General features: G+C 49.8%; 1 protein-coding gene across 1 annotated transcript in view; it reads left to right on the top strand.

Moving 5' to 3' along the window:
- Window positions 1-18,816, top strand: part of LOC147885798 (fatty-acid-binding protein 2-like) — a 48,962-nt gene that overhangs the window by 8,550 nt on the left and 21,596 nt on the right. Inside the window, exons 5-6 of the mRNA XM_087397014.1 lie at window positions 382-484; window positions 18,255-18,323. Of these exons, the coding sequence (XP_087253140.1) occupies window positions 382-484; window positions 18,255-18,323 (172 nt within the window). The remainder of the gene's footprint in view (window positions 1-381; window positions 485-18,254; window positions 18,324-18,816) is intronic.

Genomic DNA, 18,816 nt, shown 5'->3' with positions numbered 1-18,816 from the left:
TATCTAGGCCATTCCTTTTAGTAGACCGAGTATGTGTTTGCTTTTTGTTGCCACTACAACTGCATGTTGTCCTATGCTTTTGAACCTTGGGAAATTACGTAGAAACAATGAAACTTCCTGTGCTGCATTTTGCTTTCAATGCAATTCATCTGAGTTGGTTTGATGAAATAACACCATACGCAAAAGATTTTGTTTGGCATGTCATGAGTTTGAATGTATTGTGATTAATTTATGATCTCCTTCAGTACTTGGCGCATTGGTTATTTAAAAAAAGAGCACTTTTTAACAGGCTTGAAGTTGATTTTCTGTACTCTTTTTCGGTCAATCAAAAATTTTTTTTTTTTTTTTCCAAAGAAATCTATCAAAATTGTTAATGTGCAGATATCAAGACCGACAGGCTCAAGGCACAGCTAGGTGAAAAATATGGTGTTGTTCCACCTGAAGAACTAAAGCATAAATCTTGTTTTTTTGAGGATCTTTTAAGGTAATACCATTGTGGCGTTTTATTGTTGCTTCTTCTATGGCTGCTGGTGTGAAAGCTAAAGGCTTTTAACAAATCTAGCCAGTTTAAAATGATTGCATGCCTTTTATTCTTGGAAGTTTTGCATAAATACTATGTTAGATCTTACTGTTATTGCTGGTAAATCCTCTTTGATAATCATGTTTTCGGACTAGAATCTCCTTACAGGAATGTGCTTGCTTGATTTGCATCATAGACAAACACGAAGGCATGATGTAGGCTTCTCTGTCAGCAATGGGCGCACGAGCTAAACTATGACCTCATTAGCCCAGAGAATTCTCTCTCTTAGTTTCCGCATGAACCGATGTGTGCAGTAGCATGCATGTGAGTGAGGATGGTGCAGCGAGCCTCACTAAGTGCAACTGACCCCCACCGTAGTGAATGTATTTGTTCTATTGATCCAAGAAGAGTGTTATAACTGTTGGTGAAGGCTGGGAGCCTCCTTTTAGGAGAGGAGTGGAGAGATGCAAAACTCCTCCTTCTTTACAATGGGGGAATATGGCAGTTACTGTTACTGTAGAACCTCACTGACTGCGGAGTCTAAAAGCTCTGCTGTGGGATTGATTTGTACGATGAAGTGCTGCTGCTGACTGATGCTGGAACCATGAGGGGAATGGCCCCTTTTAATAGCCTGGAAGGCTCTTTTAACTGCCATTTCACTGACTGCTCTGTATGTGAGCCTAATAAAGGCCCCTTCCTTGTCCTGTACACTGCTGGACACTGCTGCTGTTAGAGGTCAACATCTCCTGATGTCACCTAGAGAGAGAGGGCCTTGCTTGTGGGTGTGCCCGCCAAGTGAGTGAGGCTAGGATCTTGCCGAGTGAGTGAGGCTAGGATAGATGATTGAGGGCCAGTGTTGTGGGTGTGCCCGCCCTCCGCGAGGGTAGAGTAGGATATGCTCTCTTGGAGGCCCATCAGCAGGTGTTGGCTCTTGGAGAGGGGCAGACTAGCCATCTGGCAGGGCCTACAGCCCTCACATGGGGCTGTGCTGCTGCAGCCAGTTAGAGGCCAGAGAGGGTCGGCTTCCTAGGCTGTGAGGGGCGCCCCCTATAGGGCTGTGTGCAGCCCCTATATAGGCTAGAGTAGGGGTCGGCCAGGAGGTCCTCTGGTCGGCCCTTGAGGCAGCCTTCTAGGGCTGAGTGCCAGCCCCTTTATAGGGGGGCTGTCTGCCCTGCTAGACCAGCCGACTAGAGGAGGGTGAGGGGCTATATATAGGCCCCCCCTCACTCCTTGGTTGTCATCTCATTTTGGTGCCTTCTGGAGCCTTGTGGAGCTGTCTTGTGAGCAGTCCTGTGAGCCCCTTGGCTGTCCATTTCAGTAGAGGTTTTCCCCAGCTGGCTGGCCTGAGATCACTTGCAGTTTCTCTCGGCTGATCCCTCTCAAAGCTCTATCACGGAGTTCTTTCAGCTAGATCACATGGACCCCCACGACACGAGGCCTCGACATGACCGTGACCTGGAGCCTGTGACCCGACAGCTCAGACAGAGGGTCGACACACAGATCACACTTGGGGACATCCCCTCCTTGTTTAGAGTTGGAGCCCGACCGACGGGGTTCACAGTAGCCCTGGTCAGACGCAGAGCTACGACCAGGAGACGTGCCAGGACCGCACCTCTAAGTGACCGAGAGCACTCTATTGCCGACTTCATGCCTCCACTGCCTCATCCATCCTGATATCTTGCTGCTGCCGATGATGATGATGATATTGATGACGATGCTGATATTGATATATAGTCGACCATCGACATGACTATGTTGTACTTAGGACTTAGTACTGCATTTTTTCGTTTTACATTGGTATGGACGCTCGTTTAGTAGCTCCACTACCACAGCTTGTTGAATCAGGATTTTCACAGTTTCATAGACCCATTGGTCTTCCGAAGACTTTAATAAACTTTCTTTCTTTCTCATCTCTCTCTCCTTTCTTGTTTTGTGTGTGCGCGGTTGGCTCTCTCTTCTTCCGTTCATTTCCTCTGCACTTTTCACAGCTGCAAGGCCCTGGGCTTGTTTTGGCACTGATCTTGTATGCATCAGCTACTGGCCTGGCGACACATGCTGACATTGCTGTTGCTGCTTGTCCTCCATTGCTGTGTGGTCCACTGGGCTGCTGGAACCCTGGATCAGCCTTGTGTGCCATCCAAAGCTCTTACTGCAACATAGGTGGCATGCCATAGGGTGAGGATGCTCATGACATGCCCTTTTACTGACATGGAAACTAGGGAAGAGTAAAGGTCTCCTCATATGCTGCAACAAGGGAGGATAGTATGCAGAGAAAATTGTGTCAACCCATGGTGCCATGTGGGAACAAGAAGAGAACACCACATCAACATACCCATAAGCAAACACCCATTGGAAACCTGGACTTAGAATTCAAGAAAACTGGTTACTGAATTCACAACTCAAAACATGTTACAACTGCTTTTGGATTAAGTTTGAATCCGGACTCAATACATAAAGAAAATCGTGATGATAGATGAATCATGAATGATCCTTGATACTAGATTATAGCTTGCCAACTAGCATGCAAAAGGAAAGTCCATAGAAACATGCATAGTTGCAAGCAAACGTTTGCACCAAACGTTGTACCTATAAAATGCTTGCTATTTTCTCAGACATATATAATATTTTCCTTACTACCTGCTATTTTCCTGCTATAGAACACTTGCTGTTTTTTGACATATATAATTTTTTCCTTGCCACACGCTATGTAAATACAAGCATTAGGCACTCTTCGAAGTACATATTACACATCGATTAGTAACCAGAAAAACGCAGGTTTGCAGACTGCCACTATTGAGCCTTCAATCTCAGATTCAAATCTTAAAACTTCAGACATACATCAGCATGAGACATTCAGCAATTCAAGTGTCTACAGGCTGTAGCTTTGCATTATATTACACAATCGCATACAACTGGAATCTCCAAAATTCAAATCCAAAGTATGGCCTGAAATAAAATAGCAGCAGCCAAAATTCCATAACGATGGTAGAAAATTTAAAAATGCAAATGGCAATGCATAAAGATCACACTCCAAACACTAAGACTCCAATGCTACTCCTGCTCAAGTGTCACTTTCTCTCAGTCTTCATCATCATTCATCCCCATCACTATCTTGTGGGTCCACCTCTACGTCATTGTCTTCTGATGAAGACGCATCAGATGTGTTTTGCATTTCATGAGCAGCTGCACCGGCATGAGAACGGAAGTCCTCCTCCCCTCCCGAACTGGCTCCATAACTAGCACCTTGTGCTTATCTTTCTCCTTCTCAATGGCTTCTATTGTGACCTTTGTCTTCTCAAAACCCTTGTCCTTGATTTTTGTAACGAGGCAGAGATTGTTATGAATGTACACAAGCCTCTCCACATTAGCTGGCTTCAATCCATTGGTATGAATGCAAGAGAATGTACTCTGATTCCTCTTACATGGAGGCCTGAGGGGCAGTACTACCTTGTGACAAAATGCGTATGTCAAGACCTTGTAGCTCTGGAACACTTGAACCAAAGCTTGATTCCCATGTGCATCATGGATTCCTCTTTGGTAATGGACGAGAGAAGGAAGCCATTTTGATCCTATAGGCTATATATGTCTACCTGGTCTTGAAGCTTCCCTTACAGCTCCAAGTTATTCTTGCGACACCGTTCAATTGTTTGCATCCACCCACTATGCACCTCTTCATTTGCTTCCTAACCCATGCCTCTCCATTCAGGATGCAACACAAAACCTGTTGCATGTAATGGAGCATGCAATAGATCCCACCTTTGGATGCATAGGCCTTTAACTTCTTTTGGTTTGTTGCATCAATACACTGCATGGCACAAAGATTTTCACCATTTTGTCCATGAACTGATACACCATGTCCATTGTCGCCCCATCTCTGTCGACAATTGACAATAAGGGTTACTAAACCCTAACCCTAGAAAATTAGGGTTTGGTACATAAACCCTAAAATGACCTAAACACACATAAACTCAGATAAACTCCTAGATTGACACCTAAAACTTCGTATATCGAGCATCCCCCCCTACGGAGTGAGGGTGGAAGGTATGTGAGACACCTTTAATAGCCATGTTGACATCGGCTATAAGGACTCAAGTAGGCCATGGCTTGAAACAATCTTAGAGCCAAGTAAGCCTAGCTCAGAGGCTAGTGAGCATGGTACAAAAGACTCAGAGGCTCACCAGGCATGGCTCAGAGCCTTATCATGCATGGATGTACAAAGACTCAGTGGTCTAGTGATAACATGCCTGGCCACTCATGACAACATACATCAGTGAACTTATCATGACCCCCCTCCCCCCCTTGTTGTTAGCAAGGGCATGGTGAGCTGACAGAGCATGTTATAAAGCAAGGCAAATACAATCATTTTGGGGGACAACCCTGGCAGAGAACCATTTATTGACTCAGACACATGCATAAAATTTATACCATTCATTTCGGGGGACTACCCAGGGCATAGTACCCTTAGACTCTCACACAAGTGCACTAGAAGGCATATTCCTCATCTATCTCCTCAGACTCAAGAGATAGATTGGAAATTGTTGCATGTAAAGCCTGCTCCTGAAGCCCAGTGGAAGGTCCAACATTGTCGTCTGCATCATGATTTGCGGCTGCTACAAGATTTGCATGCTCCTGGATTGGTCCTTAGCCATTTTCTTAAAGCAACGATCTTCAGTGTGACCCAATTTCTTGCAAAAAGTACACTTGGGAGGCTTTGGAATCTTCTTGCCTTTGTCCTTTGAGTGAAATGCATGCTCTAGAGTGGCCTCCTTTAGCTCCTTAAGGTGGCGGTCTTCATCAATGAGGATTTTGCTGTCATTCTTCAAAGCTGAGGCTCGTGCCATATGGAGGACAGCCAAGACATCACCTTGGTCATCTCCAACACGAGCCATGGATGTATGCACCATAGGCACAATGTGCTGGCGTGGCTGGCCATCCTTTTGCTTCTAGCATAGAAGGGTGAATGATAGGAGTTCCATGGCTCCAGTGTTGAGTCTACTAACTCTTGCTTCCAATCAAAAATAGTCACTACCACCTTCACATTTTCAATAATTTTGTCCATTCCCTCATAAACTGCCAATGCATGGCTCATCACTATCCATAAGCTCCACTAAAGGATGATGGAGCATCTTTTGGAGGTTAAAAATGCTCTAAGGCAAGCTAGTGTTTGTAATGAGTGGGGGGCATGGAAGGATTCCACCGGTTTAGTTGCCTTGGAATGCAAGTCTTTATGTTTATTTGATGTCTTCATGGCTCATCACTATCCATAAGGCTCATTAAAACGATGATGGGCTTCACTATTTTTACCATATGAGTGACATACTCCCAAAAGACATTTGATGAACATAAAGACTTGCATGCCAAGGCGACTGCACTGGTGGAATCCTTCCATGCCTCCCATGCATTACAAACAACAAGCTGCCTTAAAGCATTTTAAACCTCTAGAAGACACTCCAACATGATGAAGTGTATGCAAAATGTGTCTTTGAATACAGCAAGAGCCTTTGGAGGCAAGCTTACAATACACTGTAAGAATATAGTGGTGTTGTGTGATAAAACCAATGACATTCTTTGCAAAATCAATTATTGGATGCACCAAAGCAAGCTTGCCTATGTCTTGCTGCAAGCTATTGAAACAATGTGCCATGCAAGCACTAAAAGGGAGCTAAGGATATTGTGCCTCTAGAATCCGACATGCTGCCATATTGGAATTCGCCCCATCTATGAATTGAATGACATGTGCAGCCCCTATATCATCAATTGCTTGAGTTCACAAATTTGCCAACGTCTCTATTGACTTCCCCCTCTCTGAGTTATTAATGGACTTGAAGAAGCACGACTTGCCCCTGCAATATGCAACTAACAACCTTCAAAGCCCATTGTACTTCTCCCCTTCTAAAATCTTGGTTCTCAAGGCTTCATAAGATGGCAACGTGTAAGAGGGTCCAAAAGCTGCAGTAGCCCTCACCATATCCACAAAACAAAATGATAAGGATTGTGGGCATTGGTTCAAGGCAATGCCACCACTCTAACAAAAACGTCCCATGGCATCGTCTACCTCTGACTTCCTACCAGGGTGTCACGTGCTAGCTAAGCCTTTCCAAGATTGGCAAATATAGAAGGCATAGTAGAAATTGGAATACTGGTAGACATTGCACTTCCAACACCCTGTGCAAATCCAGACACAGAAGTAGCAGCATGACCCATTGCTCAAGCACCATGCTTGCCACATGAAGAAGGTACATTTGCCAATTCTTTCAAATGTGTGTGTTGTAAAAGAACAGTGTTTGGCACTGCAGGATAGATGCTATTGTCTTTGTTCCGAACTCCCAACAAGTGAGCTTGTACTCTCATTGAACTACCAGTTTTTGGCTGGCCACAATAGTGGCATCTCCATTTGCGTGAACCTCTTGCAAGCTGCTCCTTGGGATTTTCAATATCCACTTCTTTCTACCAGAGTGATTGGGCATTAGGCATGGAGAAGGCATGAAGTTCAATGTAAAGCAACAAAGTGAAGGTACGTCAATTCAAATGCAATTTAATAAAAAGCACATTGCAGATAGAGTGCATGCAAATACAATAATCACCAAACTGTGCAACCTGCACAGTGCATATGTAGTATGTACCTGCTTCAATTCTCAGCCTGTAGGACCTGTCACCTAGGTGCGCAGCAAGCAAGCTGCAGCTTCAGCTCAGCTTCTCAAAGTTTGAATGTTCAGGCTTCAGCTCCAGCTTCAACACAGATTCCAGAAATGCAAAGAATGCCAAAAATTCAAAGTATGCCTCGTAGGTGCAGTGCTGTGTGTTAGGCAGCAGGGTAGCAAAGCTGCAGTGTCAGGCAATGTGCAACACTTCTGTGCATTATGCAGCAGGCTAGCTGTGTGTAGGCTAGCATTAGGTGTAGGCTGCTACATATGCTGTGTGTAGTTGGCTGCTTGCTGTACGTGGGTGTGCTGTGTGGTTGACTCCCTAGGCTAGATTAAGCCTTAGTTGCATGCAGTCTTGCAGGTCGGCCTTTGAACAACTAGCGTGACGAACATACGGGCAGCATTGAGGGGCAAAATCACACAATGGGCAGCGGAGCAATCACACGGAAAGTGCAAAATGCACTTTGTCCCAAAAGATCTAACTGATGGAACTTGCAGGTTGGGGAATGGCATACGAAACATTCCCCTGATGTTTCCACAACATTCCATAGCCGGCGTTCACTAGACATTCCAGCCACCCTTTTTGAACAGAATGCCGTTCCTAGCATTCCACAGCTAGGGAACGGCGTTCCCTGGTGACTATGACTTTCAGCCTCAGTTCTGGTTTTTTTTCTGGGTTCTTTTGTTGAGTGGGGTCCTAACCCTCCATGGTTTTCCTCTTGCTATGCATGATAAACTCTTGCCTTGAGTATTTTGCTTTTCGGCCTAATTCATACGTAATAGAAGTCATTTTCATGGAATTTTTCTAAAGAATATGCAGGCAAGCCCAAGAAGAAGGGCAAATGCCATTACTGCAAAAAGCTGGGGCACTTCATTAGTGAATGCTGGAAAATAATTAAAAACGAGGAGGGAGAGTTTGGCACTTTGGTTATAGGATTGTAGTCGTTCCAATGCAAATAAGGATGATCCTTCAGCCATCTTTGTGGCTCAAGAATGGGCTTTTCTTGTGTGGTTATGATGTTAGACAGGAAGCATAACTAAGTGTGGCTGTTGGTCTTTGATAGTGGTACATCCATGCACGGTGCACCTTACCTGCAGAGGGACTTGATTGAAGATTTGCAGGTGACTCTAGTTGGCAAGAAGGTGTCTTGTTGTTGGAAAGGTCACCTCCCCATCTGTAAGCCCCCATATGAGGAGAGCATGGGGGGGGGGAACCTAGGGTTTGAGGGAGTGCCACACGGGCAGCATCCTGGCTGCCATGTGGCTGCTAGTCAGACAACAAAGAGTGAATTACCTGGAGACATCAGCATGGTTGTGTCAAAAGACACCTTTGTGAAAGGGAGATGGCGGGGACAGGATGTCTTGGATCTGTCCTGGCAGAAAGGATCTGATGAGGAGCATGATTGCGTCTGCAAGCAGGGCTGGCAGGTGGTGTTAGAAATTACCCAATAGAGGGTATGCACAGCGGAAGACTTATAGTAATGCCCAGGAGCTCACACAGTGCGCGTGTGGGGTGTGGAATCACAAACTTCTTAACTTATGTGCATAAAATAGATTTGTAGACTCATCAATAGACAATGAACCAGCCAGATAGAGAAACCACCAAAATAATATATTTCCGTCCAAAACTATGGACACAATACAAAAGACATAGATCTAGAGTCCCACCAATGGTGTGGTCCTCTGATCTTACCACAAGGTACTCCTCCTATTTGCTGGCTATCTCTAGACTCGAGCCCGCGTGCTCCACCTCGAGCGTAAGTAGACTTTCCGTCTAGATTCCTTCCACCTTGCTGTCTTTGCACCAGCCTAGGTGGGCAGCACTCTGAGCTAGGTCTGCAGCTCTCTACAGCCCACTTGTCTCCTTCTGGATAGAGGCCCACATGTGGCTGATCTGCTGCTCCTGCTGCTCCCTGAACTGCTGCTCCAAGTGATGATGAAATGAGGCAAGTGCCTCTCCTTTTATAGGCCCCAAGGGGCTGGCAAAACCTACCGACCCAGGCCCCTAGATCTGGCCGACCTGGTCGGTTCTTCCTGCCCCCCCTGGCCGACTTTTCTGGCCCCTCCTGGGCCTCACAAAATCGCCCTTCTGGGCTCTCTTTTCCAGGGCTTGCTGGCCCATGATTCCATGCAATGGCTGAGCCCTTGGCCAGCCCTAGATAGGGCCTGGTTGGCTGGCTTTGCCCAGCCCAACCAGCCCTCCATATGGGCTGCCATGTGCTGCTCCATCCCCTGCCATGTCAGCGCCTGTTCACCCTGCTTCTGCTGCGCCAACCTATGCACCATCATCAGGGTCTGTTGCAGGCCCTTCGGCTGCCACTACCCTCGCCATATGGCTCGCCATGCTGACGCCATCTGCTGGTGTCTGTTGCAGGTCGCAATCCTGCCCACAGTCCAGCCATGACTCCACTCCTTGTGTCATCCTGAAGCTGTCCTCTGAGTGCCTCATGCCAGGCCTGATCCAAGACAATGTGTCCCCGCCATCTTCCTGCACATGAGCTGCTCCTGATGCAGCCTTTCATCCTTGGGATACCCCACCAACCATGAATGCTCCAGATCTATCCCAGATCCACACATCCAGGTAATCTCTCTTTGGGCACATCCTGCCCTAGGTCTCCCTCCCCCACGCTCTCCTCATTTGGGGGCTTACAGATGGCGAGGTGACCTTTCCAATAGGTGGCGGGGTAAGCAGTCCTAAGGGGCTGGGCTCTGCATGGAACAAAGGACCAGCAAATGGCCCTAAATAGGGCTGGATAGGCAGCCAACCAGCCAACCAACTGGGCAGTTGGTTAGGGCTGCTACAGGCCAGCCAGTCGGCCCAATTAGGGCTGGCTGGTCGGTTGGTTCAAGGGGGCCTTGAGCCCTATAAAAGGAGAGGCCCTGGGCCTCATTTCATATCCAACATTCAGCAAGAAAAGGAGCAGACAGGAGCAGCCAGCCTCACACTGGGGGTGAAGGAGAGTGGAAGGTGTGCTGGAGACTGAGTTCCCTAGAGGCTGGCACTTGGCTGTCTTCTAGGACAGCAAGGTGTTGTGATCATTATCATCTGGAGCAGCAGAGCCTCAGCAGACTGGAGCAGCAGATCAGTACCTATAGGGCCTACATCCAGGAGGTGTATAGGAGGCTGAAGACCTGCAGACAAGCTGAGTTAGGGCTGCACACCTAGGCTGGCATCCAGGGCAGCAAGGTGTAGAGATCAAGTCTGGACAGAAAGTCTACAGACGCTCGACAGGGAGCACGCGGGCTCGAGTCTAAAGATAGCCAGCAGATAGGAGAAGTACCTTGTGGTAAGATCAGAGGACCACACCATTGGTGGGACTCTGGATCTATCTCTTTTGTATTGTGTCCATAGATTTGGACGGAAATATATTATTTTGGTGGTTTCTCTATCTGGCTGGCTCATTGTCTATTGATGAGTCTGCACATCTATTTTATGCACATAAGCTGAAGAAGTTTGTGATTCCACACCCCACACCACACTGTGTGAGCTCTTGGGCTATTCTATCAGTCTTCCGCTGTGCGTACCCTTTGTTAGGTAATTTCTAACACTTGTGCCAAGAATTCTTCTTACCTGTCAGAGGAGTTGATATCATCAGTTGATGGAACTGATTTGTGTCTTTCAGATGCACTATATGTACCAGGGTTTAATAAGAATCATATTTAAGTTTCCTCTTTAAAGAGGTTATGCTGTCATCTTTGAGGAAAGGTGAGAGATGTCCTTGACAATGAAGTACACATCAGCTTTAAGCCATCAATTTGCATGGAGGGCTGGAATACAGCCTACAAAGGCTGTTTATTTTAAGTAGTGCCAAACTTCTTATGTCATGTATTGAAGATCTCAAGCAATTTATTTCAAGAAGCCCAACAGAGGATTGAAAAGAGTAACATTGCACAAATGTGAAAGGAAAAGGAATAAGGGAAAATTTTCTGAGATAGGTATATGGGAAGGTTGAGCATTGGAGAAGAGAGGCAGACATGAGGAGGTCAAGAAACAAATGCAAAGAGCCAAAAAGGAAGGTTATTGCCACACGGGGCGGGGTGGCGGGCATTGGGGAAGGAGTGGTTGTTGTAAGTGCATTGGTTAGTAAGAACTTTGTATACATGTATGCTCATGTGTATGGACTAAATGTTGGATGCTAACAAGGTTGATATGGATGGCAAAGGAGCTTGTCTATTCTATGAATTATGCATGTGATGCTTTTTTTTTTTGCGCAAAAAGTAGTGCTAGTTATATTGCTTGAAAACGAGAGTACAAGAGGGCCTAAAGGCCAGCGGGCTGCAATCGCAAAACGGATACAGCCCGAGGTAACAAAATATTAATTACAAGCCTCTCAGGGCATAATCATCGGAGTGTGGACAAACAGCCATGGTGGGGGGGAGTAATGCCACTGAAGACTCTGAGCAGAGTGCTGGAAGAACAGCTCTTGATGGTCCCAGTCGCGAAGGAAGCACCGTCTCTTCTCCTTCCCTGCCCGGGACTCCCCCTGAATCTGATCCCACTGACCCTTGATCGTGTGAATGATCGTGCTCCAAATGTCCGCTAGGGTCTGGGTAGCAGAAGAAGCCTGATCTCCTAAGGTCTGCGCGCATCTGGAAGTCCAGATATGCCAGCCTGCAATACTCATATGATCTCCCAAACTGGGTGCCGAGTCATCGCTCCTGCATCTGTCTCTGTCAGATGCCAAGGGAAGCTGTCCATGTATGCCCAGGTGGCCTGCGTGATGAAGAAAACTGGAGAACTTATAAGCCAAGTGATGTCCCATCTCGGTGCTGCACCAGCAAACGGCTCCCCAAGTGACCGGTCCTAGCTCGGGTGCAGCCCTCGCTAAGATCCCCATGACTCCCTTCCACACTGTCTGAGCATGCGAGCAGCTCCACAGGTAGTGCTTCAGGGACGACTCCTCCTGAAAACACATCTGGCAGTGCCCCTCCTGTCCCATCTGCCTCAGCCAGTTGCCAACTGGTAGCCCCTTGTGGGCCACCATCCAAAGAAAGTAAGAGATCTTCCTCGGCCGCCAGCTTGCCCAAAGAGTCTTCCAGAATGTGCGAAGAAAGACCAGAGATATCCCTTGGGCATACCAACTATGTGCCTGTGTGGGTAGCCCGCGCTGGAGAGCCCCAAGAGCATGCCTACCAGTACGCGCATTGTAAGAGAAGAAGGGGGTAGGGTTCTCTGAGGTCTCCAATGGTGGCCAGCGCCACTCCCCTGGGTCCCACTCCACCTCTGCTAAGGAACGGCCCTCCCAGATCCAGAGTCTCCAGTCCTGGTCCTGCATAATCAGGGGTCTATATGCCACGTTTTCCTTTGCAGCCCTATGATGCGAAGGCGCTGCCAGGGAAGCTGGGGGTCGATCACGGCCTCTCTGCTCTGGAGACGGCTGTCATCGGCGACGGAGAAGAAGTGAATCGAGGAGTTCGAGAAAAGGCCTGCAACCACCAAAGGAATGCCACGGGGTGTGAACTGCCCTAGCCACCTCTCATCTCCCGGGAGGAGCTGTCTGGTGATCATGGGAATCCTCCAACCTGCAGGAATGGCAGCATCGATCTCCGCTCGCCGAGCGTGGATCCCACGTGCCGTACCTACTGCTGCTGCCAGCTCGCCTGGGCTCAGCTGGCTGTAGACGTCCCTTTAAACCCAGAGCGAGCGTGCGGGCCCACGCGCCCAGAGCGCCCAAGGGATATGGGATCTCTCTCCAAGCTGGCGACCTGTATCATCTGTCACCTGGTTGCTCCAGATCAGGGGCTGTCTGTCTATCTCCTCTTGGCAGCTAGGGGGAACCTGGGAGAGGCTGTGTCGCAACTTCCTCCAGACCGAGACGAGGCTATGGAGGAAGGGGGAACGGGGCTGAGTCAGTGGGGTAGAAGTGAAAATCCACCGGATAGACGGCTGCCAATCACCCCCTCTCTGGGGGGGTACACGCGCTGAGACCATGCTGAAGCAAGAGCTTCCACGTCTGCCCTCCTGGGGTCAGACCGCGGATGACTAACTTGCCAAGTAATGCTTGACTCTGCAGTTCTGGATCTATGATGCCAAGGCCGCCCTCTGTCTGGGGCCTCTGTCTGGGGGAGAGTGACCGTCTGCCAGGCGACCCGGGCTCTGGTGGTGTTGGAACCATCTGAGCCAGACCAAAGGAAGTTCCGCACCAGTCTCCTCAGCTGGGCTACACACGATCTCGAGAAACACTAGCAAGAGGCCACGTACCAAGTGGTGGCAAGAAGGACCTGGTTGACCACACGGGCCCTGCCTGCCAAGGATAGCCGAGCCGTGCTCCAGAAGGCTAGCTTCCGTCGTATGGAGACTAGGACCGGTAAGAACTGCTGAGCCGGCGTGATATCCAGGCCTACCTGGAATCCTAGGTAACGTGTCGTTTGTCCTCTAGGGATCCAGAGAAACCCCAAGAAAATACCCCACTGCGAGCTGGCTCCCGGATCCGTAAGAAAACCAATTGACTTATGCCAGTTGATTTTCGCCCCAGCGGCTAGGCAAAAAACCTCTAAGGACAGTCTCACTCGCTCTAGTGACTCTATATCATCCTGCACATACAGGGCTGTGTCGTCTGCATACTCGAAGTCCAGAAGTTCTGCATCGTCCCGAATAGGGAGGCGCATCCCTCGAAGACCAGTGGTACGGGCTCGTAGGAAGTGAGTCGTGACCTTCGCAAAAAATAGAAAGAGGTAGGGCGCAAGCGGGCAGCCCTGACGCACCGAGCACTCGAGGGTGAATCTCTCCTCCATCCTACCGTTGATGATAACTCGACTGCAGGCCGACCTGTAGAGGCTAGCAATACCTCTGATCCACTCGTCCGGGAAACCGAACCGAGAGAGTGTACCTTCCAAGAAGGACCAGTCTACCCTGTCGTACGCCTTCTCAAAGTCAAGAAGGAGTATGGCAAGGTGCTGGCCACTGTGCTGGGCCCACTCCGTCGCCTCTGAGAATGTGAAAATGTTGTTCATCTGGAGAAGACTGTTGCATCCGCTATATCGAGGCGAGATCTCGTCTGAGACCCCTCTCCTTCGCCCAACACTGCTGCCTGACCTGAATCGCCTCCTGCTGACAGATGAGACTAGACTCGGCAAGAGCCTGAGCTACCTGTGCTGCCATATCCCCCATGGGGTCCCAATCCTGCTCCAGCCTCCCACAGGTCCACTGTCCTGCTGCGAACCGCTGCTCTGGAGTAGATGGAGTCTGGGATCTGGCATGAGCGTGGAGGTAAGGAGTGAGAGGCTGAGTCCAGGACTAGGATGACTGGGGCATGGTCAGAGAGGGTTGTCCCTGGAACCACTCCTGACTCTCCACCTTTGCCTAGCGCCCAATCGCTGACATAGAAACGGTACAACCGCTCCAGAAGTCTGCCTCCGTCCCTCCTGTAACCCCAAGAGAAGTCCAGACTCCTTGTCCATCTGCAAAAGGACGGCTCCCTCCAGCTGTCTCGACCTCCCACAGCGAACAAGAAGGAGTCCCAATCTGCCTGCTCCGCCTGAGCTATACCGAGGAACTCTGGGCCCCGTCCCTGCTGATCCTCTAAGGTCTCAAGGTTATTGAAGTCTCCTCCTACAATCCAAGAATCCATCTCTGGCAATAAGTCTGTCAAAGAGCTCCAAAAAGCGGCTCTCCGTCTGAGGTCGGTCGGGGCATAGATATTGAGGATGTCGATGCGAGATCCCTCAATATTCAAGCCCACCCAAAGCGCTCGTCCTGGGATCAGGGTGCCAAAACCACACACATGCTAAACTAGAGAAGCGTCGATGGAGGTACAGACACCCCCGCTCCTCCCCTGCTCGCCAATCGAAGGTTCCCAGTAGGTGTGGGAGCGTCCTGTGAGGACCTTCCAACAATTACTGGTCTGAGAAGCCGAAAGCTTGTGTTCCTGCAATAGGAGCACATCTACCCTTCCCACCAAGGCTGGCTGGAGCTCCTGTCTGAGCACCATCTTCTTGGGGCCGCGGGTTCCAGATGAGTGGAACCCATTGACGTTCCAAGAGATAATGCGTATACTCATGAAGAGGGGAGATGGGCCACAAACAGCTGTCTGCTTGCGGTCGATGTCGAAGGATGTCCAGTGTGCAGACGAAGGCGCTTCTGTGAGGGTTTCGAAGGAGAGGCCGGATCATCGGACCCATCCTCTAAAACCTTCAACAGAGGGGAGAGGCCCTTCGTCCCATGGTGGTAAGCTCTCTCTAACCAACTCGACGCCTCTGCCAGGGAAATACTATAGAAGCCCGCTACCTCTGAGGTCCTCCGGGCGGAGCCCTTCCGCGTAGACCCACTCCAGAGGCGGTTGAATAATGACCAAAAGGCGGAATCGTTTGGCGCTGTGGCGCCATCGCAGACGAACGTCACCCTCCTTCCACTGCTGCTGAAGAAGCTCCGCTGCTCTGCTACCGATCCAGTCCTGCACCTGCTCCTGGGACTGATCTCGAATCGTCTCCCAAACATTTTCATTCGTCCATTGCTCATTCCCGTCACTGGTGATAGTGAAGGAATAGCTGGGACCATCATGGGGGGCAAGGACGGACACCTTACCCTCCGCCCCCTTTCGGAGGAAGAAGATGCTGATGTCTAGGCTTGCAGGGAAGGAGCCAATACTCGCTGCATCCAAATAATCCCAAGGTCTTGCTCGGTAAAACTCCAAAGGTAGAGCTCTAGGAGCCAGCCCTTGGGTGTGGGGACGAGGATGAGGAGTCTGAACCAGAGAAAGTGGTGCTGGCTGTCGAACAAGCTGGAGTGGTGCTGGCCATCTGCGGGGAAGGGCCTCTCCCCTCCGCCGGGCCAGGAGGGATAGGGGCGGGGGAGGTCTGTGCTGGCTTCGGGGCCGCAGGTGGCGCAGGCGGAGGGGGGGTTCCCTCAGGATCATGCTCGAGGGAGAGAGGGGGGCTGAAACCAACGGTGCTGGGGGGGATCCTGGCGGGGGGGGAGGTAGGGGGACCGAGGAGGAGGGGGGAGGGGAGGGGGGGCGGGGTGAAGGATGAGGGGGAGGCTGGCTGATCTTCTCCTTCCCTTTCTCCTTCCCCTTACCGGGCTGCTGCTGATTGGTGACCACAGGGGGCTCTTGTTGTAGATGGGAAGGCTTTTTTGGTCCTGTTTTGTTTCCTTTCCGTTTTCTTTTGACCTCAGTCCAGCCTTCCTCTTTGGGAGGGGGTGTCGATGCCGGGCGGGGGGGATCCTGAGTTGCCCGGATGGGGGCCTTTTGAGGTTCTGTCCTCGTGAAGCGAGGGCAGGAGCGCGCTTGGTGCCCGAAGCCGTTGCATCTCAGACACTGATCTGGGCGACCAGTGACCATAATGCACTGCATCACCACACCCGAGTCCGTCTCAATTTCGAACTCCGAGGGGATACTCTACGGATCTAGGACTGCCACTTTGACACGTGGCACCCCTTGGGCTGCCGCCGCATCAACGAAGGTGTCTTGCATGAGCCAGCCAAAGTGCGCCCCCAGGTCCTTGATGATCGGGCGAAGCTCGGTTGCGAGGCCTGGGAAAATGGGGGTAACTGCATGGCGAGGAATGCGGAAGCGGGCATCGAAGTCCGCTACACTGAAACCCCTATACCATGGGACCATAAGGATGATCTTCCCACCCACAAAAGTAGGGGACCGTCTGACCATATCGCTCGCAGCCTGTGCTGAGGAGATCTTGAGCCAGAAGATACCACGTCCCATGAGTGCAACCTCCTCAATGTGCCTGTCCTCAAGGTAGAGGGTGGACTGCAACCAGTCCCTGATGTCTGCTCGTGAAGGGGCGTAGCCAATGACTCTCCCATAAACGGATGTCTGGGAGAAGTCCGTGGCGGCCTGCTTCACCAAGGAGACCTGATGCTCTATCAGCGTTATGCGGTAGGCTGATGGAGGGGGGGGGTCCGTCTGGGCCACCGGTTCCGAGCTCATGGCCGCCATACCACACCGACAAACTGCGAACGCTCCAAAAGGCAGGGGAATGAAAAGGAAATGGCAGAGACGAAGGAGGGGGGAGTGGTACGGAGGCGGGGGAGGAAAGAGGGAGGGATGGAGAGGTACGGGGAAGTGGGGGGGGGGGAGAGGTGGTGGAGAGGGAAGGAAGGAGGAGGGAGGGGGGGGGCAGCGCAGCGCTGGGCGGGGAAGAGGAGGAGGGAAAGGGAGGGGGTGTGGCAGCGCAGCGCAGCGCGAGAGGGGGCGGGGAGGAGAGGTGAGGAAGGAGGGGAAGGGGGGGGGGCAGCGTTGCGCAGCAGCGGGGAGGGGGAGGAGGGGGTGGGGGGGGTGGTAGCGCAACGCGAGGGGGGGGAGGCGGGGAGAGGACGGAGGGTCGGAGAAGGGAGGAGAGGGGGGGGGGGATGGCGGGCGGAGAGGGAAAAGAGGGGGACGGAGGGGCACGGCGGGAGGCGACGGAGAAAGAGGAGGGGGAGGGGATAGGGGGCCGCGCAGCACGAGGGGGGGTAGACGGGAGCGGGGGAGGGGAGGGGGCTTTGCAGGAGCTGTGACGCACATTATGTGATGCTTTTGTAACTTTGTGGATGAGTTTGATGATATTAAAAACTCCACATTGAAGTATCCTTTCACATGATGGGTGGGGAGTTGTTCTTAATATTATGTCTAAAAAGATTGGAAAATGCACTTACATTTTGTTTTAAATACGACAAGGTGGGGATAATTCTAGATTCATTTGTGTGAACGCGTGTGCGCATGCATGCATACACATGTACACATATGCACACATAGATCTTTTTGTGTGTGTGTGTGTGTGCACGTTTGTATGCACTCCTGCATGCCCGCATGAATTCATGCATGTTCATGTTTGTTTGCATGTTCATGTTTGTGTGAATATTGTTTCTTTTGGAGGGGTTTTTAGTGATTAGTTGTGTTAAAATCCACACCAGTCTAAAAAATTGCAGACACAAGGTTTGATTGCAGTAGTATAGAGAGACCATTTTCTCTAAAAAATGAATTAAAATCTTATTTATGTTGTATTAGAGCTTCTAGATTTAAATCAAGCATGCACACTTTCTATCAAATAGACCCTGTGAATTTTTGGGGGTGAGTAGTTAACACAATTTTGATGCCTTTGAAACTGTACAAGTTTTTGTTTACAAAAGCTAACATATTTAGCTGAATTTGCAGTCATGATTTGGAGATGACTGTGCGTTTGGTGGTACATTATAAAGGACTAAAAATGGGCATGGTGAGAAGGTGAGTTCTCTCCCCTTTTGGCCTACTTACTGTTAGACTGCTGAATTATAAAGAGTAATACTTTTGAACTGTAGCTGCAGTAAGCTCATGACTATTGAGATCTTCAAGGCCTCCCATTGATAACGGTCATGCCCAAGAGGCTTGGGAAGGGCAGACCAGAAGGGTTTGCGTACTCCGCATTGGAGGGTTTGCAAGTTTGAGAGCAAGCCAACAATTGCAAGAACTTGTGTTTCAAGTCATCCAGCTACATATACATGGGAATGATTGGAGTAAACACCGCAAGCTCAACAAAGTCCAAAGATTCAAAGTTGTCATCCACATAATGTAATCTGATTCACTCTTCTGGACATAAAGAGTGGCCTGTGTGGGATGTTCTGAAATCCAAGGCATAACAAATGTGAATCTATTCTTTTTCAATGGTCCTAGAGAGCCCAAGTGCCTAGGATGGACATCCATAAAGGATCATCGTTTGCACAAGCATAGTGTATACAAA

Source organism: Dipteris shenzhenensis, chromosome 25, assembly GCF_047967505.1.
Source record: "Dipteris shenzhenensis isolate YYH24624 ecotype China chromosome 25, Dip_SZ_1.0, whole genome shotgun sequence".
Taxonomy (NCBI): Eukaryota; Viridiplantae; Streptophyta; class Polypodiopsida; order Gleicheniales; family Dipteridaceae; genus Dipteris; species Dipteris shenzhenensis.
The sequence above is the reverse complement of the archived record's forward strand: the minus strand, read 5'-3'. Positions and strand labels throughout refer to the sequence as shown.